At 46.9% G+C, this 27,467-nt stretch overlaps 10 protein-coding genes across 10 annotated transcripts; 4 read left to right on the forward strand and 6 right to left on the reverse strand.

Moving 5' to 3' along the window:
- Nucleotides 1-3,232: 3,232 nt before the first annotated feature.
- BJ212DRAFT_1377736 (Nrap protein) lies at nt 3,233-7,296 on the reverse strand. Its single transcript, XM_041336529.1, has 12 exons — nt 7,166-7,296; nt 7,038-7,114; nt 6,667-6,987; nt 6,448-6,616; nt 5,925-6,398; nt 5,819-5,874; nt 5,666-5,767; nt 5,486-5,610; nt 3,913-5,437; nt 3,675-3,863; nt 3,486-3,623; nt 3,233-3,437 (listed from the first exon to the last, which is right to left on the reverse strand). The coding sequence occupies exons 1-12, from the start codon at nt 7,209-7,211 to the stop codon at nt 3,321-3,323; spliced, it is 3,339 nt and encodes a 1,112-aa protein (XP_041189508.1). The 5' UTR covers nt 7,212-7,296; the 3' UTR covers nt 3,233-3,320.
- A 1-nt stretch (nt 7,297) lies between these two features.
- Nucleotides 7,298-9,256, forward strand: BJ212DRAFT_1579452 (uncharacterized protein; the record flags this gene model as incomplete). Its single annotated transcript, XM_041342249.1, has 5 exons — nt 7,298-7,499; nt 7,553-7,690; nt 7,742-8,193; nt 8,252-8,346; nt 8,394-9,256. The coding sequence occupies exons 1-5, from the start codon at nt 7,383-7,385 to the stop codon at nt 9,254-9,256; spliced, it is 1,665 nt and encodes a 554-aa protein (XP_041189509.1). The 5' UTR covers nt 7,298-7,382.
- On the reverse strand, nt 9,255-10,056 carry BJ212DRAFT_1435412 (EF-hand protein). Its single transcript, XM_041337724.1, has 6 exons — nt 10,047-10,056; nt 9,981-9,993; nt 9,784-9,927; nt 9,660-9,725; nt 9,460-9,607; nt 9,255-9,407 (listed from the first exon to the last, which is right to left on the reverse strand). Exons 1-6 carry the CDS (start codon nt 10,047-10,049, stop codon nt 9,356-9,358), a joined length of 426 nt encoding a protein of 141 aa, XP_041189510.1. The 5' UTR covers nt 10,050-10,056; the 3' UTR covers nt 9,255-9,355.
- Nucleotides 10,055-11,425, reverse strand: BJ212DRAFT_1377747 (uncharacterized protein). Its single transcript, XM_041336530.1, has 5 exons — nt 11,282-11,425; nt 10,992-11,234; nt 10,811-10,938; nt 10,651-10,756; nt 10,055-10,601 (listed from the first exon to the last, which is right to left on the reverse strand). The coding sequence occupies exons 1-5, from the start codon at nt 11,282-11,284 to the stop codon at nt 10,233-10,235; spliced, it is 849 nt and encodes a 282-aa protein (XP_041189511.1). The 5' UTR covers nt 11,285-11,425; the 3' UTR covers nt 10,055-10,232.
- A 2,434-nt stretch (nt 11,426-13,859) lies between these two features.
- BJ212DRAFT_1579455 (ubiquitin-conjugating enzyme/RWD-like protein) lies at nt 13,860-15,261 on the reverse strand. The gene is made up of 5 exons (XM_041342250.1): nt 15,157-15,261; nt 14,919-15,100; nt 14,704-14,867; nt 14,579-14,590; nt 13,860-14,511 (listed from the first exon to the last, which is right to left on the reverse strand). The coding sequence occupies exons 1-5, from the start codon at nt 15,178-15,180 to the stop codon at nt 14,006-14,008; spliced, it is 888 nt and encodes a 295-aa protein (XP_041189512.1). The 5' UTR covers nt 15,181-15,261; the 3' UTR covers nt 13,860-14,005.
- Nucleotides 15,262-15,955: 694 nt separating this feature from the next.
- On the forward strand, nt 15,956-17,958 carry BJ212DRAFT_1279041 (ATP-utilizing phosphoenolpyruvate carboxykinase; the record flags this gene model as incomplete). Its single annotated transcript, XM_041331463.1, has 7 exons — nt 15,956-16,046; nt 16,098-16,355; nt 16,407-16,489; nt 16,541-16,606; nt 16,656-17,386; nt 17,438-17,522; nt 17,575-17,958. 7 exons carry the CDS (start codon nt 15,956-15,958, stop codon nt 17,956-17,958), a joined length of 1,698 nt encoding a protein of 565 aa, XP_041189513.1.
- Nucleotides 17,959-19,755: 1,797 nt separating this feature from the next.
- Nucleotides 19,756-20,691, forward strand: BJ212DRAFT_1484194 (uncharacterized protein; the record flags this gene model as incomplete). Its single annotated transcript, XM_041340748.1, has 3 exons — nt 19,756-20,080; nt 20,133-20,511; nt 20,562-20,691. The coding sequence occupies 3 exons, from the start codon at nt 19,756-19,758 to the stop codon at nt 20,689-20,691; spliced, it is 834 nt and encodes a 277-aa protein (XP_041189514.1).
- A 456-nt stretch (nt 20,692-21,147) lies between these two features.
- On the reverse strand, nt 21,148-21,507 carry BJ212DRAFT_1484195 (uncharacterized protein; the record flags this gene model as incomplete). The annotated part of the gene is made up of 1 exon (XM_041340749.1): nt 21,148-21,507. One exon carries the CDS (start codon nt 21,505-21,507, stop codon nt 21,148-21,150), a length of 360 nt encoding a protein of 119 aa, XP_041189515.1.
- Nucleotides 21,508-22,357: 850 nt separating this feature from the next.
- On the forward strand, nt 22,358-24,089 carry BJ212DRAFT_1302354 (uncharacterized protein; the record flags this gene model as incomplete). Its single annotated transcript, XM_041333250.1, has 5 exons — nt 22,358-22,368; nt 22,542-22,565; nt 22,624-22,804; nt 22,866-23,398; nt 23,573-24,089. The coding sequence occupies 5 exons, from the start codon at nt 22,358-22,360 to the stop codon at nt 24,087-24,089; spliced, it is 1,266 nt and encodes a 421-aa protein (XP_041189516.1).
- A 79-nt stretch (nt 24,090-24,168) lies between these two features.
- BJ212DRAFT_1377794 (P-loop containing nucleoside triphosphate hydrolase protein) lies at nt 24,169-25,663 on the reverse strand. The gene is made up of 7 exons (XM_041336531.1): nt 25,460-25,663; nt 25,271-25,409; nt 25,090-25,221; nt 24,773-25,042; nt 24,636-24,721; nt 24,303-24,575; nt 24,169-24,241 (listed from the first exon to the last, which is right to left on the reverse strand). Exons 1-6 carry the CDS (start codon nt 25,547-25,549, stop codon nt 24,303-24,305), a joined length of 990 nt encoding a protein of 329 aa, XP_041189517.1. The 5' UTR covers nt 25,550-25,663; the 3' UTR covers nt 24,169-24,241.
- Between the last annotated feature and the right edge of the window lie 1,804 nt (nt 25,664-27,467).

Genomic DNA, 27,467 nt, shown 5'->3' on the forward strand with positions numbered 1-27,467 from the left:
CGGGGACTCCGGACTTGGTCAGGATATCGATGTACACAAGTGTTCGGTCCGGCGCTCAGCAAAATCATTGAACCAAATATGATGTCTCCTCACTCGATATCATGGACCCAGAGTCTCTCAGGTATTTTTTATATGTTTCTATGTATGTGTATGACCCTCATGCAACTAATTAATTTCCCCTACTCGGCTTGTCGGCCAAGCCGGGCCGGAATATCATGCATCACGTCTTGACTCGCAGCAGAGTAGTGTTACTACTGCCATTACTGGTACTGATAAAAATCAGCTTATACGATATAACATACCTATCATGTTGTCTCATTTGACGATGCCGATTCTTTGTTTGTTTCTAACAATTTTGTTTGACAATTCACAGGTCTTTCACTAAGAGGCAGTGCCATCCCGAGCAAGTCTTGTGCTCGGCGGCCTGATCCAGAGGCTGTACTGATGCAAGTGTGGCAATAGAGAATGATCTTGGAAAAGATCACGAGCTACTTGACGACCGTGTCTTCAAATGGCACTGCTTTACATATCTATATAACAGCGTTCGAACATGTGTACGTTTTCAATGATTCTAGTCCACCAAGTTCATTATTCACTGACATCAATCTCTTGAATATGAGCCGAATCTCAGATGATCCCGCTTGGTGGCCACTGATCAACTATGCATTTTCTTACAGTTATCATGTAGGTTCGTTGAAAGGAATTCGGATCATGTTGGCGACGCTCTCACTCAATCAGTGATGATTTCGTAGTTGCATCCTCTGTTGTGGTGGTATACGATTGGGGTGAGTAAGATAATATATACACGAGGGAATTGCTGATGTACTTATCGTATCTTCCAGCACTAATATCTGGAGAAGAAGTAAGTCGATACCATTACCACAACATCCATTCCGCTAAGAACGGTTGTATAGTTCGAGCTGATCTGGGTGAGCAGCATCACATATCAGCACGGATAGTAATGTAAAATTTTCGGAGCAGTCTCAACGCTGGTCCCTCATCACAGTGCTATATCTCGGTGTGCGCACCCTTGACAATTACCGTTGACGAGCTGTGCTGACTTAAAATGTTCTAGGTGCGCTGCCTAGGAATACTATACTGTGGGTATGTTTCCGAGGCTAATAAGTTAGCACTATGCTAAAAAGCCATCTCTCACGAGCAGCACCAGCATTCTGTGTATGTTCTTACATATACTCTGTCCATTGTCCCTGATTGGCGAAATCCAGGGAGTCTCTCATCAGTCTCGATGAAAGATACAGTGGGTCTTCCGCACTGAGCGTTGCCATTCCGGTTCAACTAAATATACTTTTACATAGGGGTGAGTAAGATTGTTCAGCTTGTTGGTTCAACATAATAACCGAAACAGCTGTGAGTTTGTTTGAAGCATCTGCGGGGCTCATCAGTAACTATATTTTACAGGCACTATTGTTTCATACATACAGGACTGGATGCCTATTGTCATATTTTTCATACTGGGCGGTGAGCTCCTCAACTGCAGTAACTCAGACTTGACTAAAATATCATGCAAAGTTGTCATGATCATTCGGTTATACGCCATGTATCAGGGATCCAGAAAGATACTTGTCTTTCTTGTCGCAATTCTTCTGGCTCTCATGATCGCGACCGGAGTGCTCCTCGCGATAGTAGAAAGCTATACTCATTTGGGTAAGCCTTGGTTTTTTGTGATAGATTTAAATGCACACTCATGAGAAGAATCTCAGAGGAGTTTATCCTTTGCGGTACCTATCAGTGCATGTACTACGAGGAAGACATCCCACTTCTGATTGGCTATGATTGGAAGTTCGTCACTGGACTCATATGGGAGGTCATCACATTGTGTCTTGCAGTTTGGATTGTGATCAAACATTTCCGTCGACCGCAACGACAATCGACAGGGTGGACCGTCAGGGACTGTTTCGCCGTGTTAATAAAGACACACGTGCTCTACTTTGCAGCGTGAGCTCGTCATGTGAATGTGATTAACATTGTTCTTGAAGTTCCTTACTGTTAGCTTTGTTTTTGTCTCTTGTTTCGCATTCGGCGGCCTGTCCCCGAATATGTCGGTACGCACAATCTGTGACTGACATCTGGATCTTACCACTCATCATCATTTCTATAGAATATCGCTTCTGCGGGAGTTGATGAGTACGGTGGCTTTTATCAAATTGCTACCATCATGGAACTGTGTGTACTTGGACCACGCCTCATCCTCAGCGTTCGAGCATATCACCTCCAGGTTCTGGCCGGCTCCGACCCGGAAGGAACTGCTATGACTACAATTGCTTTCCAAGAGCCCGAGTGTATACACGAGTCAATTGACAGTGGTGTGTAACAAGGAGGGGTTTTGCAATTACTGCACATATATATATTGTTAAGGGTATAGTGGCGTACGACTGTATGCGCTATCTTGTTATGAGACGAGCGAGAGGGGCGAGGAGTCTATACAACAAGTACAATCTCAGTATCTTGAAAGAACTCTGTTAATGTCTCGTCTACCTATACAACAAGTACACTACGTTATCGTTAGACTTTGTAGCATGCGGGTGACGATATTTAAGGCTTACATCTCAGTATCTTGAAAGAACTGAGATGTTAGGGCGTTTCTACTGACGCTTTTAAGGTGAGTACTGTTATGACTCAGATATAAGAATGAAACACAGAAAATAATGTAGGGCGCGAGCCGACGTCAATACGTCGCTCGCCTCTGTCCATTTCGGCTTGTGCTCGTACCTCTCACTCACTTCCCTTCTCTATCTCGGATCCTTCGGTCTTGGTCCTCTCGGATCTCTCGGAGTCCAACACGCTAGTGAGGAAATGTAGAGGCAATGAGACGCCAGACGGACACTTTCAAAGTGTTATACTCCCCAATGCCAGATAGTACCATGCACCAATTACTATCGTGCTGGATATAGACCCGCATAGAGAAATAACCTACAAAAAACAAATGCAGTGAGCCAGTACACAGTGGCTAAAATAATACTCGTGATTGAGAAACGTTCAGGCATGATGACGGACATGTAGGCCCGGAAGATCTGAGGTTGATGATGTAGCCCTCCGAAATCGGCACTACCACCGGGAAGTCTCACCTCAAATATGGTCAGGTTCAAAGACAAAGGAGCTCCCTTGGAGATTCAGACTGAATTCCAGTTAGTGATCCAATCAGTATCGATGACCTCTCAGACGAGAGCCAGTAAATGAGGCGGACAGCCGATTCGACACAGCATGCCCGCTCTGGTCTCCGGGTTTTGTTCTTGTCGAGCCCGTGAGATTGTAGAATTGTCGCTTTCACTGAATTGCTTGTAGTTTACGTGTGCATACGACTACATGCGTTCATGTACGATAATTTTCTGAACCAAACCTGCTCCTAATCGCCCTATGTCGTCCAGAACTGCCTGTCGATTTAACATGACAAGTTCCTTGTCCTTCGCTTTATCCCCCTATCAAATGTTGGTTTAGATACAGAGGGTTCAATGGGATCGACATACCTTGGGCAATGGCTTACTCGAGAAACCTGCTAGTGCACGGAAGGGACGGGGCGATTCCAGACCCGGAAGCCAGATTGCTCCAATGCGATCACCTCCCAAGGGGTCAGCAAAGAATTTTAGTGTATCAGCGAATGTGGTCTGGACAGGAAGAACTGTCAAGAGAACCCTCCGTTCATATGCGAGACATACCTGCAGATCGGCGAGAAACAGGGGAAGAGGATCAAATCCTGGGCGGGGCGTCGACTCCGTCATGCCCAGATGAGAATCTCTAGTCCAAACACTCGATTCCGCATTGATGTTTTGGTAGTACCTGGGTAGAACTGCAGGGTTTAGTTGGATAACGATATCGTAGTCGTCAGTGGAATGTAAGAAGAGACTCTAAAGGACAACGTCAGCTATTTCATCACATGCAGGTCTGTCAATCAACCTTGATATCTATTTTCGTCTCCGCATTATGGAGTGCTTTGCTGGCCTCCTTAGCAAATGCGCGAAGACGACGAACAACAATTGCATCTGGACCATTTGACGTCCACACTTCAGGTGCCGCTGCTGGGGGATCATCCTTATACAACGGAAGACAAAGTGGCTCCTCCCACTTCCAATCTGTTAAGAATTCTAAAACGAGGGAGAAACCACGTTCTTTACTATGAGGCACAGTAGCGGCGCTCTCTGTCGATTTCTGTTTTCCACCAACGAATGGTAGTGCACAAATGATCTCGACGGCCTCCTCTGAGACATGAGGTTGCAACAGCCAATGTGCAGCAAGCCAGCGCTTGACAAGGCGAACAGTGCCAGAGTATGCGCTGTACTTGTGGCAAAGATTAGCGATGGCACGATGGTGTCGTGGAGCATGGATGAATCGCCGGGTATAGAGTTCCTTGGCGACCTTGGCTTCGCATTGTTCCCGCGCGTTGTATTGTTGGTTGCTGGGGCCAACGAACATCTTGCTAGGGTCAATGATTCGGTCAAGCAAAGTCGCCTCTCGATCGTGCCAAATGAACGCAGAGAATGACCAGCCTTCAGCAGTAAATATTTCAAGCGCTGCGCATCCTTGAAATGGATTTGAGCTATCGTCGATAGCAACTGACGCCTTGAGTCCGGTGTTTGAAGTCATAAGTGACTGGGCGATGATTTCAAAGAAAGCGAGCTTGATTTTCTGAATCGCTTTTAAGTCATCCGGCCACTTAGATGACTTCTCGAATTCGAGAATGATAGGGATAGTTGGGAGAAAACGCAGAGATTCCGGTAATTCTGTTGAAGCCGAGACAGGAATCGGTAGTGGTGCAAATGTTGAGGTATACCGTAGGTATTCAGAAATGGGGTTAACGTTCAGTAGTGCTAGTGGTAGCTGCTCGTCCAGTGTTTTCAGGTTCTTGACGACACCATCGAATGCTGTTAATGCAGCCTTATACCCACCCGTAGCTCGATGTAAACAACGGACATCATCCGGCAATCGGAGTATGCTGTCGAATGGCGTCTGCAACGTTCTGGCATATTTGGCGGAAATGCCAAAATGGAGTTGCAGTAAATGTTGGACGATGGAAACTGGTATATGTGCACGTTCATCAGACGTCGTAACTTCCCAAACCACACTCTCCGTGATACGACCGTCCTTGAATCGACGAAGCTCAGCACGGCTGCCCCATAGATACCGGAATTCTTTCGCAACGTTTGAGTCTTGATCTTCTGCAGAAGGTCCGTGGTCAACAAGACGGAAAGCATGCGCAGGATCATAAATAAGCCCAATGTGGACTGTGAAAGTGCTGGGGCTTTCTGCGGAGGATATGGGACGGCAAGGGGTGACGGGTTGGAGGATGGCTATTGCTTGGGTGCGATTGCCAAGACCTTGGCGCAGGGTGGATGAAATAGAGGCCAGAAGGGCTGCATCAGAAGACCCATATTCGACGAGAGCCGAAGTAGACTGGTTCCGAGAAGCTTGCGACAAATCCACTCTGAAAATGGTTAAGTGTGGAATCCACAAGAATCAAGAAAATACTTGCCTGATCACCGCATCAAAGCGAGAGGAGAGTTTGAACCGATTTTTCAGGAAACACTCAGCAAACGTGTCAGAACATGTACCAGGGTTGCTTAATTGCTCCAGGGTCTCCTTAGCATCGTGACTTAGCTTGACGATTGACAGTCAGCGGCATGTGTTTACAGATGCTGGCAGCGAAGCTCACCAAGTCAAGTGAGGTGAGAGGAACATCAGACAAAAAGTTAATAGTAGATGTTGCATCCACGAATACGGCTGGGTGGTGGGTGATATACTCCTCCGGGGGGCACTAGAAAGAAACATCGATGGGCAAGTTCCACGTCCGTGTACAGAGACGTACCCTATGTCCATTAGTCGTCTTTGTGAACACCGGAGTCTCGCCAAACTTCTGCTTTGCTAAACTCCCTATCAGCTAATCTCATGGATGGGGAGAACGAAGGTTTCACCAAGAAAATCGAGCGCAGCTTTGAACAACTGATAAGAACTCAATCCCTTTCCCAACGGCTTCCTCAGTTTTGCGCTCCCGCTCTCTGTACCAACAAGCTCCTCGCCCGATATCAAATAACGCAGTAGTCCGGCCCAAAACGAGCCTTTTCCCTCGAAGCCTCTCACACATAATTCACCGTCGCCATAACCTCGCTGGTTAGCCCACACTCTTAAAAGGGTGTAGGCATCATGAAAGGCTGGCAGTACATTTTTGAGTCCGTGAGTGGACTTGAGGGCTTCGTTTGCATATGTGGAAAGAAGGATGGCGTTGTTGTAGATTGGAGTAGGGAAAGATGGTGGGGACGAAGAGGAAGGCATGCGGACATTCGAATGTGAGGGAAAGAGCCTTGACGGCGATAATGGACTCAGTGATGAAAGGACAGGGATAACATGAACTTCAGCATGACTTTTGAAAAAATCATGAGATGTACTCCCTTGTAAGGACGTCAGTTATCTTTTTGATATCAAAATGAAGAATTATACCATTCCGTGGCCTAAGAACCAACGAAGTGAGGCGAGGGTCTCCATGCACAGATGAGTAAAAGGTGTCCACGTCGAAAGCGGTTGAAATGGATTGAGCTAAAACAGCGAGGTAATAGGACTTCTTGTGGAAGAAACGCCCATCAAGGTAATCTTTTTCTTGAAAAAGAATCTGCGATGCATCCTTCAGTAGTAACGAAGACGACGAAGCAAACAGCGCACCTCGGGCATCTCCACAGACAGGTCAACACCAAACCGACTGCCATTCTGCTTTTTTACAGTGATTCCGTTTCCCCAACTTCCAACAATACAGATTTCCCTTGGAGGCTCGAATGCGACTTTCCATTTGACATCTCGAGACGGGAGAGGAAACGCAAATGGAACTGCAACGCCTTGTTTGGAAAGAGCTTTTGCAGCTGCCAAAGGATTCAGAGGTTCAATAGAAGGAATAGAGATGCAGTGGGTGTGCAGAGCAAAAAGAAAACGATCGAGCTGTTCTCGACCAGACTCTTTGGGTCGGACATTGGGAAGGAGTGCATCAATCTGAAAAAAGGTGAGCTCAACGAGTTGTCACTAGAATGATCTGGCCAAACCTGAAGCTTGAATGAGCCAGACTGATAGAGATCAGCTGCATCCTTGATATCCCTTAATTCATGGCCAGTAAGAGGTTCTTTGGACACCACATAAGTTCAAACCGCGTTTACTACGAGGTGAAACATACCCTCTCTGCTGTGGCGATTAGCGTCTTCAAATCCAACTTGGGTCATCTCACTGGCATGTATTGGTGATCTTTTGATGATCGTCGCGGTAGAGACCTTGCAAGGCCTGCACCTGTTGTCAGTATGATCGCAATGAAAAAAGCAAGAATCACGTGACCATTTAGTAGGGGTTACAAAACAAGCAAGCTTGCCGCATGCTCCCGCTCTTTCGCTTTTTCTATGGACGGACTACAAGGCCCTCAAATTGAAGCGTTACAACAGCTACAAAGTATCCTTGGTCCACATGACACGGACTTCGTAGTTAGTGTACTTGAAAGTGTCTCATGGGATGTTCAAGTGAGTGTTGACTTATAACTTGCCGTGTTTTGCGGTTGAACGGGGGTCCGCAGAAAGCCACAGACCTCCTGTTCGACAATGATGCCCCTAAAGTTATAGCACCAACACAGACCGCTCCAATAGAACAGTTGGAGCTGGATGACAATGAAGACTCGACATCCACAATCAGACATTCTCACCGTGGTCAGGGTGTACGAATATTCCATTTTCTAGCTGTCTATGGATAATGACACCTCTTGCAGAACCCGCGATCCAATTGGGGTTTTTTATGGTCTCTACTCGCTGTTCCATTACACCTCGTGTCGGGAGTGCTGCGCTTCGTGTTTAGCATCCTCCGCATACCAATACCCTCTCTACCATTCATGACTATAAATTCCTATCATTCTCACCGCCCCACCTCTCCAGACTCACGAAGCATCACCCAGAGGTGGGTGCAACAACTCGAGGAAGAAACAGGTGCATGCTCGTCGAAACGTTCCATGGCGAACGCGGTCACGACAGGATTCGAGGCAGGACCATCAACTACAAGACGTCATACATATCCACCTGCGGCTTCGGATGATAATCAGAAGATTCTACCAGACTTCTTTGATGGCAGTTATGAAGAGGTTCTTGACATTTGCCAGAAAGAAGGACGTATAGCATGTGTTGTCCTCGTGAGCGCTGAACACGATGATGATGCAGATTTTAAGAGGTACGTAATGTTCACCTGTGCATGATGTACGATTTATCATATTGTTCTCTGAGCACAGGTCTACTCTTACCGACGGAGCCTTCGTCAAGATCTTGCTGGATAATGATTTCCTTGTCTGGGGCGGGGACATCCGGGACAAAGCTGCATGGGATGGTATGTACCAGTTAATATAGCTTTTACAATGATAAAGCCTTCTCCAGCCTCGCAAAAATTGCAAGCCACTACATATCCCTTTGTGGCCTTCCTCGCGCTTCAGCCCAGGCGCCATGGCGCTCCTTCTGGTGCTGCCCCGGTTGTCACCATCCTATCACGTCACCAGGGTCGTGCAGCCGCAACTGCTTCAGTATTGATCGACCATCTCAATACGCAGCTACTTCCACGTGTAACACCATTCCTTGTACGATTCAAGACAGTGTTACAAGACCGTGACCGTGACCGGCGTATACGTGAAGAGCAGGATCGCGCATTCAGGGAGACGGCTCGTAGAGATCGTGAGGCCATCGAGATGAGAGTGCGGCAAGAGAAAGAAGAGGAAGAACGCGTACGAAAACAAGCAGAAGACACAAAAAGAAAGCAGGAAGATTCAGCCAGGCAGGAGCATCAAGCCGAAGTACGTATGGAGTGGAGGAAGTTCATGCGCAACCGTCTCCTGTTACCCGAGGCACGCGGCTTGAGATTGGCTGTCAAATTACCCGGCAATGGACGAGTTGTCCGTAGTTTTCCTCCGTCGGCGACCCTTACTGCTCTCTATGCCTTTGCCGACTCGCAGCTTATTCCGTCCACTTCTCGACCGAAAGATGACCCTTCGCAAGCACCGGAGGGAGCTGTTGATGATATCCCACAGCTTGATTCTTATATCCATAGCAGGACGGCAGGACATGCATGGTGGGGCTTTACACTCGCTTCAACGTACCCCCGGAGGGAATTTAGGTGGAAAGCAAATGCGTCTTTGACAGAGACAGGACTGAGAGATGGAGAGCAAATTGTCATGGAATTAATCACTGAACGTGGGTCTGTTAATGGTCGGATCTCTGACGACGAGTACGAGTCAGAAAGCGATTAGAACTCTTGTCATAATGCATTTTGTTATTTATCTTTATGGATGGACATATGGAATAGATACAGTAAGGTCCAGGTGTTGATGGAAAACAAGATGTTATGATCATTGACTAAGTATTGTGCGCACGAATGATTCGTAGTTCACGTTTCCGTCGCTGAATTAAGTGGTTAGCCGGATATGACAACAAATAGAGATTGGCTACTTACGGGCCGATCTGAACGCCTTTGAGTAATTCATCGACCTCTTCGTCTGACATCTTCTCGCCAAGTTGCGTCAGCACATATCTTAGCTCTCCAGCCCCAATGAAACCGTTCCCCTCTTTATCAAACACCTGGAATCCTCGGATAAACTCCTCTACATAACGATCAACAGATTGTTATGCTACAACGAACGATGTAAAACGTACCAGGTGTTCCTGCAGGCTTAAATCCATCTGGTCTATTGAGGATTGTCAAAAATGTCTTGTAGTCAACTGTCCCAAAGTAAATTATTATAGAACCAACATCAATCAAAAGCATCCGAGACTGTACCTTCTCGTGGCGCATTCGCGATGATCTCGGTCACTTCAGCCTGGGTTGGGTTCTGGCCGAGGGCGCGGAGGAGATCGCCTAATGTCTCTCGTGGAACAGCGCCTGTGCCCTTCTTGTCGAAGAGCGCGAAGGCCTCCTTATACTCTGTAAAGTGATCAGTCCGCGATGTACTAGCTAGATAGCGCGGAATAGCAGACCTGCATTGTCACTCTGTAAGAATCGGTTAAAGTTAGTGCGTATAAATGTTTAAACGCGAGACTCACCATGGCTGCTCTATCGATGCCATCAAATACAAGTTTGGTTTACCAATACATAATGGCTTACATAATCATCGAAATTTAGCCTTCATGTCTTCTGTGTCTGTGAACCGTCGCGGATACAGAAGATATGAAGACGCTTTCCTTTTCATTTGTGCTGTGCTGAACACCTACTTCCTGGACTTTTAATAGTTATATGTACATGCTACCCTCACCAACCTCCGCAAGATTCTGCCTCTTTTTTGACAGACCAAATGCACTCCCTGCAGCTGCACTCCTGAGTGCCCAAGTACCGGACCGTTCCGCATTAACCACCCCAAACAGCTTTTCATCCACTTCCGCCATCATTTCAACAGACCATGCTTGATCCCCTGACGGTCGTGAAAGTCTACTACTTGATAGTTTGGATGGCGCGGTGCGGGGTATCCCTGGTGATGGAAGGAGTAAAATCACTGCATGACTTTGATGGGACGAAGATAGAGTGCGTATGTTCATCGCAGACATAAATGCCGCCGATGTCGACTGGAGAATATTTGGAGGCGCAAAACTTTGAAAGGGATCCTAGAAATATTTCGGTCAGAAGTTCACTTAATATGGATGCTATGCATACCAAGGATATGTCCCGTAGAGACAAATAGCGAACGGGCGCCTCATGCACAGGCAAGGGCTCTGATGAAATGTAGCTTTGTATGGAATACACATCAAGGATGGAAGTGCTGAAAGGTTGAAACGGTCAGCTTTGTTCACACAGCCGCAGACAGAGTACTCACGCGGACGGTTGGAGGCGATCCAGGATACCACTTACATACTTGTTCATGGACCATAACGGCAACGCCGTAGTGGCCTCGGACACCAGTACAACCGCGCGAGTTGATGAGGGTTTAAAAAGAAATCCCACCTGTAACACTTGATTTGTGTCCGTATATTAAAGAACCTAGAGCATGCACTAACCTGAATATTGTTGACGAATATTGTGCCCTGCTGTTCCCCTAAGTTTGCGCCATCAGCCCAAAAGTCTCCTGCAGAGCCTGATACGATGACAAGGGGACAGCCAGTGTTGAATTGGCCCTCGATTTTGATGTTTACAATCGGAACTTGATCAGCTCGTTCAGTGGTTAGTGGGTTGTATTCGTCCTCGTCATCGGACTCGATGGCATAACGTGGTGGAAGGGCATCGGCCAAAGGATCGACTTCCTAAAATCCAGGTCAATGATGGATGCATCTTTGCTGAAGAAACTCGCCATGTTTCAAGATTACAGACAAGATATCGAATGCGTAGGGTGACGCGTTCTGCTAAGAAGCGTGGTGGGCGAACAGGGTTTACGGGGTCCGACAATCTGGGTGTGGCGAGGTCCTCACGAGCGTGATGCGCCATGAATCGAACGCGGCTTTGATGCACCTTTATGCTATCTCACCCACACCTCAAGGCCTCATTCTCTACCAATATGGTAATTGTCTCAAATGATCCTACTTGGTGGCCGTCCATCAATTCATATCGTGTTTTAAGCTATTCTGTAGGTTCGTGGAGAGCAGTTGGATGTTGATGCTGCCAATGTCTCGATCTGACCTTGACTGCGATTTCGTAGTTGCCTCCTTTGTTGTAGTGATGTATGATTGGGGTGAGCATGATCATATTGAAGAATCGCTGATAGCCTACAAATATTTCCAGCACTTACGTTCGGTCAAGAGGTATGTTGGTACTATGACTAGAACAGCTATCTCGCTAAGAATGATTTCTCAGGTTGAACTGGTCTGGGTAAGTAGAGTCTCATGATGGAGAACACGCACAATATCATTAGTTCCAGAGGCAACGCTGGTCTCTAATGACAGTTCTGTATCTCAGTGTCTGTGGCTTGCCCTATCACGGTTGACATGTTGTGCTGACTTGAAAGTATCTTAGGTGCGCTATCTTGGAATAATATCTGCTGTGTATGTTTGGAAGACTCAGGACCATCCTTGTACTAATGCATCATCTCTCACAATCAGCTTGGACATGATGAGTATATCTTACGTTCTATGTCTTTGCTTCTTCTGACCGGCGGCGTACAGGTGGTGTTCCGACGATTCCGGCGACAGATGCAGTGAGTCTTCTGCACCAATACCTGCTATTCCCTCCAATTAACGGCAACCCTCTGTAGGAGTGAGTGTGATCCTTTGCTAACTTCCTGGTTTACTAATGACTGCCACACTACAGATGTGAGTCTGTTTGGAGTGTGTGTTATCTGAGGCTGCTCACTAACTCGATCTGTCAGGCTTTATTATGTACGTTGTATGGAATTGGACAGGTTTTATAGTATTTGCAATGCTGTGGGGTGAGCTTGGCACTTGCAAGACCTCAGTAGTATTAACTAGACTAAACATGCTGCAAGTCATCATCATCACTCGGTTACATGCCATGTATCAAGGATCCAGAAAGATTCAGATTTTTCTTATTGTCACCTTCCTGGTTGTCAATATTTTCAATGGAGTGTTCGGTATAATGTCGACGATGCATTCTTCAGGAGGTAAGATTAATTGTGGATGACAAAAAATGCGCATCCCATTGATGAATTTCAGAGGAGCTCATTCTCTCTGGGACCTACCAGTGCTCGATTGGCTTTGCGGAGATGTCATACTTCTGGATTCCATCACTTGGATACTTGCCACTGTGTGGGAGGTCCTCGTACTGTGTCTCGCAGCTTGGATTGCTGTAAAGTCACTTCCGTGAACTACGACAACATTCGGCAGGAGGGATTGTCGGGGACTATTTTACGGTATTGATGAAAACTCATGTGGTTTACTTTGCGAGGTGAGTTCATAATGTGAATATGGTTCTCTTTATCCGCTGAACTATCAAAACTGCTAGTTTTGTTGTTATTTCTTGCCTCAGCCTCGTTATTTTGTCACCAACGATCTCAGCAGTATGTCAACCTCCCACTACATGCGACCACGATTCATAATTGCTATAGGACCAATTTTCCCGGGAAACTCAGCTTTATTATGGCTTCCTTCAGATTTTGATGGTCGTGCAGTCGTTTGTACTGGGACCACGCCTGATCCTCGGCATTCGAGAGCATCACGCTAAGCTTGTAGCTGACTCTGGCGCAGCAACCGGCTTGACCTCAATTGCTTTCCAGGAGCGCGTGCATATATCGACTGGCAATGGTGTATAACACGGGAGATGCTCGGCGGCTGCTAAGAGGTGTCTAGTGCTCTGCAGAGAGCAGCAAGAGAATTCGTGTTTATTCACTCCCATTTTCGTCTGGGTATTGATTTACGTGGATTCTTGTAAAGGAGACATAGGTCTAAGCAATATTTTCGTCATAGTATTTATCTAAGTGGGTAGCTATATGTCCTGACAATGTTTAAAGCTTGGATGAAAAAAGATGTTTCTGCGTCTTTTCTTTAGCTGAAACCCAGCACCTCTTGGGAGTCGGGGGAATCCGAAGGAAGAGGGTGTCTCAGGTCGTGGTCAGTACTGTGGGAGATTTGAGGGCGTTGAAGATGTCGGAAATTTCTAGCGAGCATCTGAAGCAAATCATTAGGCAAGCGGAGTCCCCCCAGCTCATATGTTCGAGGGACTCGGTCAGGTTTTATTGCGAACCAAAAGACAGAAGTAGTACATGATACGGCAGCATAAGGCAAAGTAGATGCGAAACTCTATAATGTGTGCTTTGGATGAGTAATGAAACAAACTTCAGCAGGCGCGAGCAGACGGCACGGTGTTCAGAGGACAAGTGTGCGGCGTGCAGAAACAGACTCCTGGACCGTCATATGTAATCTGTAGGATCGGTTCTTCCAAGGTTTATTACCTTTATTTCTTATGTCGCTCACGTGAAATGAAACCAAACCTGTACCCTTAAAAAGGTCTAGGGAATGTTATTACTGATGTCCTTTTATGTGGTAAAATTATTTTGAAGTGGATTCATATAGTTGTGATAGGCGGTGTTCCGATTGTGTGATTCAAAGAGCCCTCATACACCGTACTAATCATCAATGATAATCACTTCCCCAGCTCTTACGATACTCCCACTTCCTCCGGAGCCTCTAGAGACACTCGGAACCACACTCCCACCGCCACCTGCGCGCCGGCGTCTGGTTACACGCTGCTCTACCTCCACAAGATCGATATCCACTTCATTGGAAAGGTCGCGTGGACGTTTGCGCGTGGGCGGTAGTCGCGACAACTCGTCATCGGAGTCAGAAATATCAATTGTCTCGGCAAGAACATTCGACGAGCCCGAGCCACGCGCAGGTTGATTGGTTGAGGCACGAGATTTACCCTTAGAAGTTTGAGTTACAGATGTTGAGGTTGTGGGCGTGGATGTAGATGTGGATGCGGGGACACGGACGGAGAACGTGGACGTGGATGCAATGGGTAGAGTCGGTGCAGGCATAGATGCGGGTGATCGGGCATACAGCTCTGTCCACCTCCGGGCTGTGCGGTCGTGCTGTACCCGATTCCGGATATATTCAGTTGCGATCGAGGGGACTGTGTGTGCACAAAGCGATCGTGGTTCAGAAAGATAGGACAAGAACAGGATGATGATGGAGCTTACCGAGAGGATCTTCTAGGAACAAAGAACATCGGTCAGCCAAAATAGACGCATGGGGTGAAAATATGTCCAAAACAAGTACGGAAGGTACAATGAAAGGATCAGGAGTGAAAATAGCATGTACTTACGCGGATTAGGGTCGGTAAGAAGGGATGAGAGGGAGAGCATGACCTTGAAGAGTGACAACGCAGGTGACCAGTTCTGTTTGAGAATATCAATGCATATGTTGCCCTTGTCCGATATATTCATGTGGTATATCCGGGTTACAAAGGTAACCTTTGGTGCCGAGAAACTATCACAAAACGATTAGTGAACACGCTAGTTGGGTGTGGAAGGTGCTTGCGGATAGTCGTTTGCCAGCTGAATATTAATGTTGAATACGCCGCCTTCATATGGGCTCCCTTGGGGTCCAGGGATGGTACCTGCCCAGCGAAAGAGGTTGTCGGTGGAGGGTGCGAGGGTGATGGAGCCTAGGTCCTCTTTCTTGGCATCTGCGACCTCCCTGTGGATGCGCTTTACAGTCATCTGTCACGATGCTATCAATACAATTAGATACTTTAAATCAAGGACATGCAACGCACGGCATTAGAGAGAGCTGGAGGCATGTTTGCTTGTGGGAGAGAAGTTTCGAAAGTGAGCTGAAATGAGTGTACTTGTACGGGCCGACCAGGTTCGGCACGCGTGTGACTCTGAATATTGAATAACTCAGAATTTCTTGTCATATACTTATACTGCCCTGCGGTACAACTCACAACCTAGCTTCACCATATACCAACAGACTAAAGCAGCTTTTAACTTTCGTAATGGAAGTGTGTCCATTCCGCACAGTATATATTATGCCCATAGTATGGAAATTACCCTGTGCTTGCACTCACTCCATCCGAGCCGTATGGTGTCGATCCTAACAATGAATTTATCCCCCAGCATCAGTGTACATGGCCCCCACTGAAGTTCTGACAACTTGGAATTATCCAGTGAGCTGAGGCGGTACCACCTGAATGTGATATTCATATTCAAATCATAACTCCGTCGGCGCAACACTGAATTTGGGCCACTGCATGTCAGTTTCTAGGCCATCGCCCGAAGGTCGAGTGATCAGTATCATACTAGCCTACGCTGGCTTGCTAACGCTATCTCAGCATATGGGTACCCTCTTTCTACCCCTTTCCCTATGCTATTATAAAGTCGGTTCAATCTGTGATTAAGACCCTGTTTGTTCCGGCGGTGTCCCGTTCAGCACTGTGACAGGGTATCGGAAAATTATGGGATAGGGATATTCCCGGCAATGGCTCGCCGTTGGTATATAATCACCAAAAAACCTACCTGTCTTCAAATTTCATCAACCAGCATCTTTTCAAGACTTCGTATCCGTCCACTACCATGGTTCATCCGCACCAGACACCCTACGTCACACCTCATATCTTACACAGACATTACGCTCAAACTTCTGACAATGAATTTCACAGTAAACGTCGGTGCACCTACTTCTTTACTCCTATCCACTGAACTTTTCTGCAAACAGTCATCGGCCACGACCTCGAGTATTTCTCGCAGGCAGGATTTGACATGGACAGGATCCAGCTCAAACGCAATGCGCCTGTAGCTCAGCTTTACGAAGATGCCATCCGGAACGAAGGCGCGATCATCTCTTCTTCTGGCGCACTCATCAACTTTTCAGGCAAGAAGACTGGTAGAAGTCCTAAAGACAAGCGAATCGTTTTTGAGGAGACTAGTAAAGACAATATATGGTGGGGCTCCGTGAATATCAAGATGGATGAGCGTGAGTGTCGTTCTATTGTGTATTGATCCATTGTCTCAGTAGCTGTTTTAGACACGTTCGAAATCAACCGCGAGCGCGCTATCGACTATTTAAATACGCGTGACAATGTGTATGTCTTCGATGGTTTCGCCGGTGTAAGTCTTGTCTCACAAGTGCATGGGCTTTATACGACTTATTGTTTTCAGTGGGATCCTAAATACCGTATCAAGGTCCGGGTCATATGTGCTCGTGCTTATCATGCTCTGTTCATGGTACGTAACCATTGTCACGTATATTTTTCCTCTGCTGATGATCCGGAAGAACAACATGTTGATCCGCCCGACTGAGGAAGAGCTAGCCAGTTTCGGCGAGCCCGACTTCATCATCTACAACGCTGGTCAATTCCCTGCAAACCGTTTCACTAAGGGCATGTCATCTACTACCTCGGTGGAGATAAACTTCAAGCGTATGGAAATGGTTATCCTCGGCACTGAATACGCTGGAGAGATGAAGAAGGGTGTCTTCTCTGTCATGCACTACCTTCAACCTGTGAAGTTTGGCCAACTCTCCCTTCACTCATCTGCCAACGTCGGAATGAAGAAGGGCGATGTCACTCTATTCTTTGGCCTCTCTGGAACTGGAAAAACAACACTCTCTGCTGACCCTAACCGCCTTCTCATCGGTGATGATGAACACGTGTGGTCAGATACAGGGGTGTTCAATATCGAAGGAGGATGTTACGCCAAGTGTATCAATTTGTCGCAGGAGAAGGAGCCGGAGATTTACAATGCCATTCGCTTCGGTTCCATTCTGGAGAATGTCGTGTACAACCCTGCGACGCGAGTGCCGGATTATGATGATGTTAGCATCACGGAGAATACGCGCTGCGCATACCCGATTGAATACATTCCAAATGCCAAGATCCCGTGTATGGTGGACAGACAACCGAGCAATATTATCATGCTGACGTGCGATGCGTTCGGTGTCCTCCCGCCTGTCAGTAAACTTTCCCCCGATCAGGCAAGCTATCACTTCCTTGCTGGCTACACCTCGTGAGTTCATTCTTGCTTCCGTTTGTCCCACTCGCTAAGTCCTACTCGTAGTAAAACACCTGGCACGGAAGATGGCGTCTTCGAGCCGATCCCGACATTCTCGACCTGTTACAGTGCGCCTTTCATCGTATTACATGTGGATCTTTCATCTCTCTCTGGGGCTTCTGAACTAATCCTTGCATTTTCAGCCTGGACGCTACGCAGAAATGCTGGCTGAGCGCATGTCCAAACACAACGTATCCTGCTGGTTAATCAACACAGGTTGGACAGGTGGCAAGTTTGGCACTGGCAAGCGCTGCCCACTCAAGTACACACGTCGTATTGTCGATGCTGTACACTCTGGGGAGCTTCTCGACAGCGAATACGAGACATTCGGCGTCTTTGGGCTCCAGATTCCTACTGAAGTGGATGGTGTTCCGCGTGAAGTGCTTAACCCGCTTCTTGCTTGGACGGACAAGCAGGCTTTCGAGCACGAGGTCCGCAAGCTCGCAGGCATGTTCCAGAAGGCGTTTAAATTATACGAGGGTGATGTACAAGAGAGCGTAAGGTTGGCGGGTCCACGTGTGGATTAGAGTCATTTTTCCTTCTCCCTTTATAATTTAACATATGTAAGGCTGCTTGAATGATCCATCATTATCTGGATCAAATCTAAACTTAGAGCTTCTGTATGCTTTGTCGTATATACCTAGTAAAATGAATACCTGTCATTCTACCAATTTCTAGGCCTCAAATCTGCGCAGATTAGTAATTTTGACCGATACTGTTTGCACCCGATCAACCTAAAGGTGTACCCCGACTGTTCAGACTATTTGCGCAGAAGCTGGTGGCAAAAAAAGAATATTGTTGACCGGCAGTGGTAAGGAGTTACCGGATGAGCTGGTCAAGGATGTCCGTATGCGGGAGGGGACCTGCCATGGACTTGGAGGGATTGCCAGACTGGGCAGCAAGACGAGTCTAGGGAAATAAGAGCATAAAACGAGCTCATCAGAAGCTGGAATAGATAGAAAAACAGTAAAATTACATACCACGGACTCTTGTGTGGGGTTATCGATCAGAATGCTTCGAGGAGGTTAGTAACGTCGTCAAGGAACAGCGCGAAAATAGCCGGCCCGCAACGTTCCGTTAGGTTAGGTTTTAAAGCTCTGTGTACATCTATAGGTCTACCTGTCTCTGGGCGATCTCTCTGTTGCCAAATCTTATCAATGCTTGCGGCTTTCGACTTGGCTTCGACTGTTATTTATCTTCGTAACTGCTTATCAGTAACCTAGGTATACCCGGACAGATGTCTACAGTCCATTGGAGTCTTCATTTATGCGTAGATTCGTGCGCTTTCTGAATTGTGTTCTCCTCCACGTCTCGCGGGATGTTGGACTGAGCACTACTCATAATTCTACGACCTAACTCATGCCTAGCTATAGGGCTCATGTTGGTGCCGTGCAACTTCCTCATTGTACTCCATCCATGCCATTCGATTTGGCAGGTGGCTCTGCATTGAATATCGATGGCTCCCGGCGGTTGTATTAATACTGTGCACCTGTTTTGCACTTACAATTCGATCGAGCTTGGCTGGTTTTACACTCCGCAAATATCGTAGCAGGTATGGACTATCTATGCACGTTTCCCTGTGACCATTTCAAGTCCCTGTGCGAGTTTCACGCTGCTCGCGTCGATCCTTGGCTGCAGAAACTGGATGAGTTGCCCTCGCGGCCTGGCACGCCTACAATGAGGCACCCTGGCATGGCGTCATTTGTTTGTTATGGTCTTTACAACCTTGCGTCCGATATTACATAGCTCGAGCCTGTCCATGTCATCACTCATGATCTCCCATTATAGTTCCATACTGCTTGGCAGCTACATGCTCGGCCTTGTGTGATAAATTATGCCTTTAGTGAGATCTTGTCTTCTTCAACCTTTGAGAGACATATTTCCAGGCTTCACCGGCCGGTGGTCTGCATAGAGTTTACTTATGTTGGCTGTTTTCAACGTTGATGGTCAGCGTCATCAATAATTACTGGTGCTGAGCACGTTATATGTATACCAGAGCAGTTTCAACGAGTCAAACGGTGTTTTTGACTACGAAGTCGATCATTCTCGCCCCAACGGAGATAGCTGATGAGGGAGACTTAGTAATTAAGGTAAGTTTATAAGAAGCTCTACAACTTTGGATCATCGCTCATCCCGCAGTTCGGTGGCGTCATATGTGTATGAGATATTTTCACCCACATTGACAATATTTGGCCAGGAATATTGATCATATGATATGTAGGTCAGCCGGCTTCCTGGGGCCTTGAAGACATATAAGTAGGATATAACTTGTGATACCAGGGACGCTTCCATTCTGCTTTACATCCAGCACCAACGGACCAACCATGGGTTCTGACACCATTGCCATCTTCAACTACTTACTCGCTCCACCTGACGGCTCTCGGCCCTACAATAGAGTGTATGCAGATAGTGCCACAGAAAAGCCGGCTCGCAACTGGATCGAGGACCCGCATGATATGCAAGTCGAGGACATGCGCGGGAAAGAGGAACTTTACAAGCTTGACAATGCCGGATTTCAGTATGGACGAGAAGCCCCGAAGCATACTAGCTTCCTGAATGATGATGAGATTGAGCGCGAATACTACCCTGAGAGTATCGACCTCATCCAGAGGGTCACGGGAGCAACCAAAGTTATCGTCTTTGATCACAGTGCGTCGATCACTAATTTGAAACGACGTCTCGATCTTAGTTTATATCGCAGCTATTCGTCGCCGTCGCCCAGGCGAGCTGGATAACTTTAACCCACAGAAACGTCAACCAGTCTCTCGGGTTCATGTGGACCAAACGCCTGCGGCGTCCATTGGTCGTGTTCATAGGCACCTCCCGCCAACAGAAGCTCATTCCCTCCTCCGCAGACGCTTCCAAATAATAAACCTTTGGCGACCTATATCGCATGCAGCTGTAGATTGGCCGCTTGCACTATGCGATTTCCGCAGTGTCGACTTCCAGAAAGACTTGGTGCCCGTCGCTCATATATACCCTGACCGCGAGGGTGAGACATTTGGAGTTAAATACAACCCAAACCACCAGTGGAAATATATGAAGGCAATGTCCCCAGAAGAGTATGTTCTTATCAAATGGTGAGCGAAGTAACTTGGGGGAGCTTTCGGTCGTGCTAAAAGGGTCTCAGCTCTGACTCAATACAGGATGGTAGTGTCGCGAGGTTGACCCCTCACACTGGCTTCCAAGACCCGAACACTCCAGAGGGAACGCCGCCTCGGGAATCCATCGAGCTGAGAGCTCTGGTATTCTATGATTAGAACACGTGTTATCAAGTGGCGTTAAGGGTTGACAAAGAACTCGTACCGCATTTTATTCCTGTATCTGTATACGTAGCTATACTTCGTCGATTTCACTCTTGGAAATTTTGCACAATCCTCGTGGACATATCACGACTACCATGACACTCTCAATGCATTCATGACAAAGATGCATCCGGCGTGGAGAATTCTGAAGTGACGTCGATCGCTGCAGCTCATGAACCAGCGAGTCCGCTCAGCCTATTCAGAAGCAGGCACACCCTTGGTTGCTCACAATATCCAGAGGTCCAACTCCACGTGCGCATCGAGGGGGGCTCATGTCTGATCCCGGGCACCCCCACCAGGACTTCCGCCAGATCCGGCCCAACACGAGAAACCATGCAGCCCACCACTGGAGGCGCGCATCCTTATCAAATATAAGATCAAGTGAAACAAGGGTAAATACCTACTACAACCCTATTCTGGAGTAGATCCACCATCCTGCACCTCATATAAACAAAGGTGTACAGGGAGGACTTCTGCCATCTCAGAGTGAGCCGGAACAAATGCATCCAGAGCCCCAGTAGCTGCCTCGATGTATCGAGCAATACGAACGGCGTACTTTGTTACCCAATGAGTGTAAACACTCTTACTCTTGATTAACAACTGGAAAGTCTGTAGTTCATCGTCTGTCATCAGGAAAGGCGAACGAGCCAGGATGTCCGAGTCATTAGACAGGCTAAAAGAGTAGATGGCAGCTGTGAAATGCTCGGTGAATGCCAGACGGTCCTTGCGAAAAAGTTCTTTATACGGAGGATCGTTGCTAGCAGGAATCATCAGGCCTGATCAATTCAAAATGTCGTTGTTAGTGTCGACTTGACCTTACGGCGGTCCTCTCATAAATTATTTAAGCGGACCCTAAACCTTGGCCACCATGCACCGCGGCTAAACCTTCACATGGGAGACGTTTTGCTCCTTGTTGCAGAAGAGTATCCTCGCTGTATAGAGCCAAAGTTAGCTACCTAAACCTTTTCATGTAGTATTGCTCCCCAAGTTCTAAATCTTTCCCTAGTCTTAATATTCCAGTTTAACGTTTCTCATTAGTACTGGAAGTGTGACTACTGCATGCAAAATCGCTTAACTGCTCAAAACTTGCCTGAGCAAAACAGATGGGCCGGCGGCCCTAGTGGACTACAAGTATGACGAATAAAAGGTTTCGGAGGACATTTAGCAATAAAACATGAAAAAATTTAGAAATACTACTATGCCTAACAAGGTTTAGCAATACTGCATGGGAAGGCTTAGGATACAGTGAGGATTAGGAGGATGCTCTTCTGCGACAAGGTGCAGAACGTCTCTCATGCGAAGGTTTAGCTGATGGCCATACGGTCAAGTCAACATTGACAACGACATTTTAGAATTGACCAGGTCTAATTTAGACATCTTTTGAGGCTCTGAATTCAAATCTGGGGTCAGACTGACCTCAAAAAATCACCCAGTTGAGATACCGATGAGTTTGTTTGTCCGCGACTTACAGTAGTATCATCACATAGACAAAAATCTATGCTCGCCATCGGCTTGCTTAGATAAGGAAACTTTTAGAACAACTCACGAGTGTCGTGTGTCGGCATCCAATGCGGAATTATCGCTGTCATTGTCAACCAGGGTCATCGCATACTCCTTACCAATGAAATACTAGTCAGTGTCGGTCTAGTAGTGCCAAGGACATGTGAGACGTAGCGTGTCATTTGTATTTTGATAGGTTATACTGCTACATACAAGTCATTATTGTGACTCACATTACAGTGACTCACTCGAATTATGTAATTTCATTTCATTTATTTACATAACTTCTGAGTGAACTACTGTAGCTTGATCGCCGAGTTGGCAGATTCGTAAGGACGGACAGCGATGATCACTCGAATACACTGAACAACTTATCTGCATCTTTAGTTCTCTAAACGCATTAGGTCTATCTTCCGAGCACACAGAGTCCCGAATGTTCGGTGAATCTGACTCGGAGAGCCCACGAGTGCCCTCCCCATGGGACACACTCACTTCCTTACCTCCAACACCAACACGCAACGAAATCCTTCGACGAGGAATACCGCAACTAGTTCCGGAAAGCGAAGAGGTGCGTTTCATTACTGTTTATTGCATACGCCAATACCCTTCCTACCAATTACTACTCACAGGGTAATGTAGAGTACAAGCTTCATCTCCTTTCTCCTTCCCCCTCTCGTTTCACCCATCTTGTCACACAACTTAAATGGCGTCTTCTGGAAGGCGGTGGACAAGCATACTACGAGCTTGGTGTGGCTGACTCCGGCGTACTAATAGGGCTGGGGAGGCGGGAGATGGAGGAAACATTGGGTACCCTGGAAGAGATGGCTGGCGAGATTGGCGCCAGTGTTATAGTGGTGAAGGAGATTGAGGTGCCAGCGGAGGTGAGCGGAGTCATTGAAGACTGGGGCGGGGATGGAGGCAAACGAAGGAGACGTAGGCAATTGATGAACGAGGACTCAGAGACGACAACGACTACGGAGACCGAACTGGAGACTGCTGATGCGGACGATGATCTTGCAACAACAAGCAGCCATTTGGAAGTGTTCTGCATGGACGATGAGAAAGGTGACTCGTCATCAGACGGCGCGGCACTTACGCTGGACCTCGAAATTGCGACCGTGTATAAACCTCGCCCATTCCGCCGCCGTGTTGCGAGCACCATGTAAGGCCACTCGGATAGGCGCAAAGGCAAGGGCAAGAAACCTAAACATTTGCTTGCGCATACCCGTACTCAGCCTAATTCACATTTCGAGCATCATACACATCACTTGCACTACTCCAATGTTCTCAACCATACACACCCAACTGAGCCCCCAATCCACTCAGCGACTGACAGTAAACAATCCAAGCGCCGCGCAGCAAGAGACAAGCGACGTGAGGCCAAGCGTGATCCTCATCTCATGCACGTTCCAACCATTAATACCGAGGAAAGGGGCGAGCTTGTCTCAGGCCTGGAATACTTTCACGTCACACTTGAGCCTGAAGACTTGCGCGTGGCGTCCGCGCCCCCCGAAATCGAGACCTCAGTGCATGATGATGCACACCTCGAAGGTAGCCTCAATTCCCTTGTCTACGTTCCAGCGGTTGACTTTATTGTCTCCAAAACAGACCCCCGAGATGTCGAAGTATGCTCTGGGTCACCCTCTTCTATTTTTGCGGAAACGTATTGTCACCAGTCCGTTACAGACAAGTTGGCCTCCCCACCTGAGATCATGTTGACTTCGTCCAAATCTCCTACTGCTGAGATCGAGGCGGCAATGTTAGAACCTCGGCTGATCGTCGAAGCGCTTGTTGTTCGAAAAATGTCACTGGAGGAGGCGTTTTTGGATTTTGGAGGATTCTCAGTGTGTTGATACGGATCTGTTGGCCCAGTCCCATTTAACCGTTTATATTGTGCAATTACACACTCGGACTCATTTCTTGTATTGCAGTTATATTATTATTCATGGCAGATGCAATAGAACACAGCCTTTCCGTGTAACAATCAGTAATGTGACAGGTAGGGCTAGTGAGGGTTTAGCTATGCCGAGGCAAGGTACAGAAGGATCTTGCATGGTAGTACTCACTCAACTGTAAACTAATCCCCAAATTTTGCTTGCCGCTCCGTTCATCGCATCTCGCCACATCTCTCCCGCCCTGCCGTCTTTTCCACCTCTGTTTCCTTCAAGGACGTATGGAGTGCCGCGATCTCCACCCCAGCTCACACCCCCAACAAGAGGGAGTTGCGCTAGGAGAGGGATCCCGAGGCGCGACGCGTTAGCTGAAGTCCCGAATAGCTCATGCGCCGTGTTGCAAGAAGGACACAGGAAGGACGCTTGGTTAAGGATGAGGCCTGTTATCTGCAGATGGTAAAGAACACAATGAGAGTGAGGACGAAAGACAGTGTATATAATACTTACTGGAACGGAGATCTTTTTGAACATAGAGATTCCTCTTCTTACATCTGCTAGCGCGACGTCCTGTGGAGTTGAAACGATGACTGCGCCTATTTCATTTTAGACGGCGAACAGCATTTGAAGAGCTCGTGGAAGCGAACCGTCAACGACAACTAATTGTCCCAGTGTAAGGGGGACATCTCCCGTCCCTGGAGGCATATCTATGATTAGTACGTCCAGCCCAGGACCAGATCCGCCAGTGTCCCGCCAGTCGACATCGAAGAGGAGCTGCTGCACGGCTTTTTGAACCATAAGGCCGCGCCAGACAATTGCACCTTCAAATTCTGTGGAGTCAGGCGGTGGCCGAGGGACAAGGTAGCCCATGGACATGGTAGGAACACCATGATTGATTATGGGGACGAGAGCGCCAGCTAGTAACAGGGTCACCTAAAAGTTCAGTGTGTGCCAGGAAACGAACCAGGAGTTAAATGTGGGTCGTCCGAATGCTGGAGTCCCATCAAGGTAGGTATAGAAGGTCCAAAAATGTCCAAGTCAAGTATGCCAACTCGTGGTCGATGAGACAGCATTGCAAGGGAGAAAGCAAGATTTACTTCATTCATGGTCAGTCAAAGTTCGGATCAGTGACTACTGAGACGTACCTGCTATCGTGCTCTTACCCACACCCCCCTTTCCGCTTGCTACAACGATTACCTTCTTTACGTGCTCGATACGGCGTTTTTGGATTGGCCCGCCGCGTCGGGGCATTTGGGGTGCGGGGGGCGAGCGAAATGGGAGGCCCTACTGGAACGCATTGTCGGATACGCAGACATGAAAGCTCTTCAACTTACCAGAGGATTTTCATGGCTTTGGCTTGCAGTTGACGTGAAGGTGCGCAGAGCCGTACCACAACACCGTACTAATTTTAAGGTGAACATCATGTATCTATGAATTCCCGCCCTATCACACAGAGCCAAGTGTTGATGCTACAACAAACAAACAATTATTCTAATTGGATGACTTTCCGTAGCACATCGGGGATTCCAGACTGGTTTGAATGTCGTGCGAAATGTTAAGATAATACTTAATAATTAGGTTGTCGTCTAAGCGGATGTAAAATTTCAAATGTCAAAGAGATCTTGCATGACAAGAGAAATATAAAGTATCACATTTTGTTACACCTGAGACACAGCCAGAAAAGTTCTGTAAACAGATGTAACGCATATCCTGAGATATAGTCACCTATTTGTCTATCGTGCGGATGATGAACAGTTTCTGGATAAAATCACAAATATGCATAAGGATCAAATTCTATTGATTAAATTCAGAGTAAGTTTAGCAAAAACAGGGAGAATTTGTTCTATAATCTGCATACATTACATATCAACTTCATTTCGAAAATTTAGTTATAAATATTAATACACCTCCAAGGTTATATCTATCCATTCAAATTCATCTAATGAGTTACTAAGAGTCTGTTCGGATATGAAAATTTTGCCAACTTAACTTGACTCAATCCAAGTTTGCTTGGTCATGATTTGTAAGGGTGGAGTATCAACATAGATGTCACGCTCATTGCTGATAAAGGATATCATATTTGCCACCAATACATGTTGTCAATGCCATGAATACTGATGACCCTGCCCCTGATAACAACTCAAATGCAACAGGTGGCTCTACTGTTGAAAATCTTGATGGTACTACCATAGTCAACACGGATGGTGTGGAAGAGCTTTAGCTTCAGCACATCATGAAGATGTTCTTTGGTGCCTCTTGTGCAGCCACAGTGATTTCAGTGTCTGCCTCACAAGCCCTTTGACTCTACTCTGGCTCTCACTATGAGAAGCAGCCATACCACACCTCTACTCTCACAGGAATGGGTTGAGTTAATGAACTACTTACAGGACATCCAGATCATATACAATGTGAACTTGGTGTATGCTGTCATGTATTTTATGTACTTTTATCTCTACTTCATGATTTGGGGTGCCACAATTCAAAATTTATATCACTTGAGGAGCAGCTTTCAATTTTTTTGTATGCTATAGTAACAGGGCTCTCTACTCATCACCTTGGTGAATGGTTCCAACATTCCAATGAAACAATTTTGAAGTATGTTAATCCTGGCTCCTTGTTGACAAACTCACTGAAATTTTAAAGGTATTTCAAACATATACTTAATGCATTTGTGTCCCCCCCTATCTATCAGTTGTATATCTGGCTACCTGCTGGAGATGACCCAACCTCCCTTGAGATCCTGCAAAATACCAAATACTATCCCTACTTTGCTGACACTATCAGCACTATCGACAGTACCACATTCCTTGCCACCCTAACAACAAAGGGTGTGATGCTGCTTGCAATTGCAAGGGCAACTTAACTCAGAACTGCCTTGTCACTTGCACATCCAACATGTCATTTCTCTATGTCTCGAGTGGTTGGGAGGGGTCAGTGGCTGATGCTCATATGTATCATAACACTTGGATCAAGGATTTCAACATCCCCCCCAGAAAATACTATCTTGTGGATGTGGGATTTGGAGCCTGTGATGAGTTACTCATACTATATTGCAATGTGCACTATCACCTAGCTGAATGGGGCAGGGGCCATCTCAGGTAAGAGCCTTTACAATTGCTTCATTTACATACTGACCCTTTTCAGGCCTTGTAATCACATGGAATTATTCAATCTATGGCATGCCATGCTCCAGAATGTTATTGAGCACATTTTTGGTGTGCTCAAGAACCACTTCCAAATTCTTTCCCTCCTGCCTTTCTACCCCATGAGTGTCCAAGCTTGTATCCCCCCTGCATTGTGCCTGGTATACAATGTCATCTGGGTCCATGATCCAGATGACAT

The sequence above is a fragment of the Suillus subaureus genome (genome assembly GCF_016647635.1).
Source record: "Suillus subaureus strain MN1 chromosome Unknown BJ212scaffold_32, whole genome shotgun sequence".
Lineage (NCBI taxonomy): Eukaryota > Fungi > Basidiomycota > Agaricomycetes > Boletales > Suillaceae > Suillus > Suillus subaureus.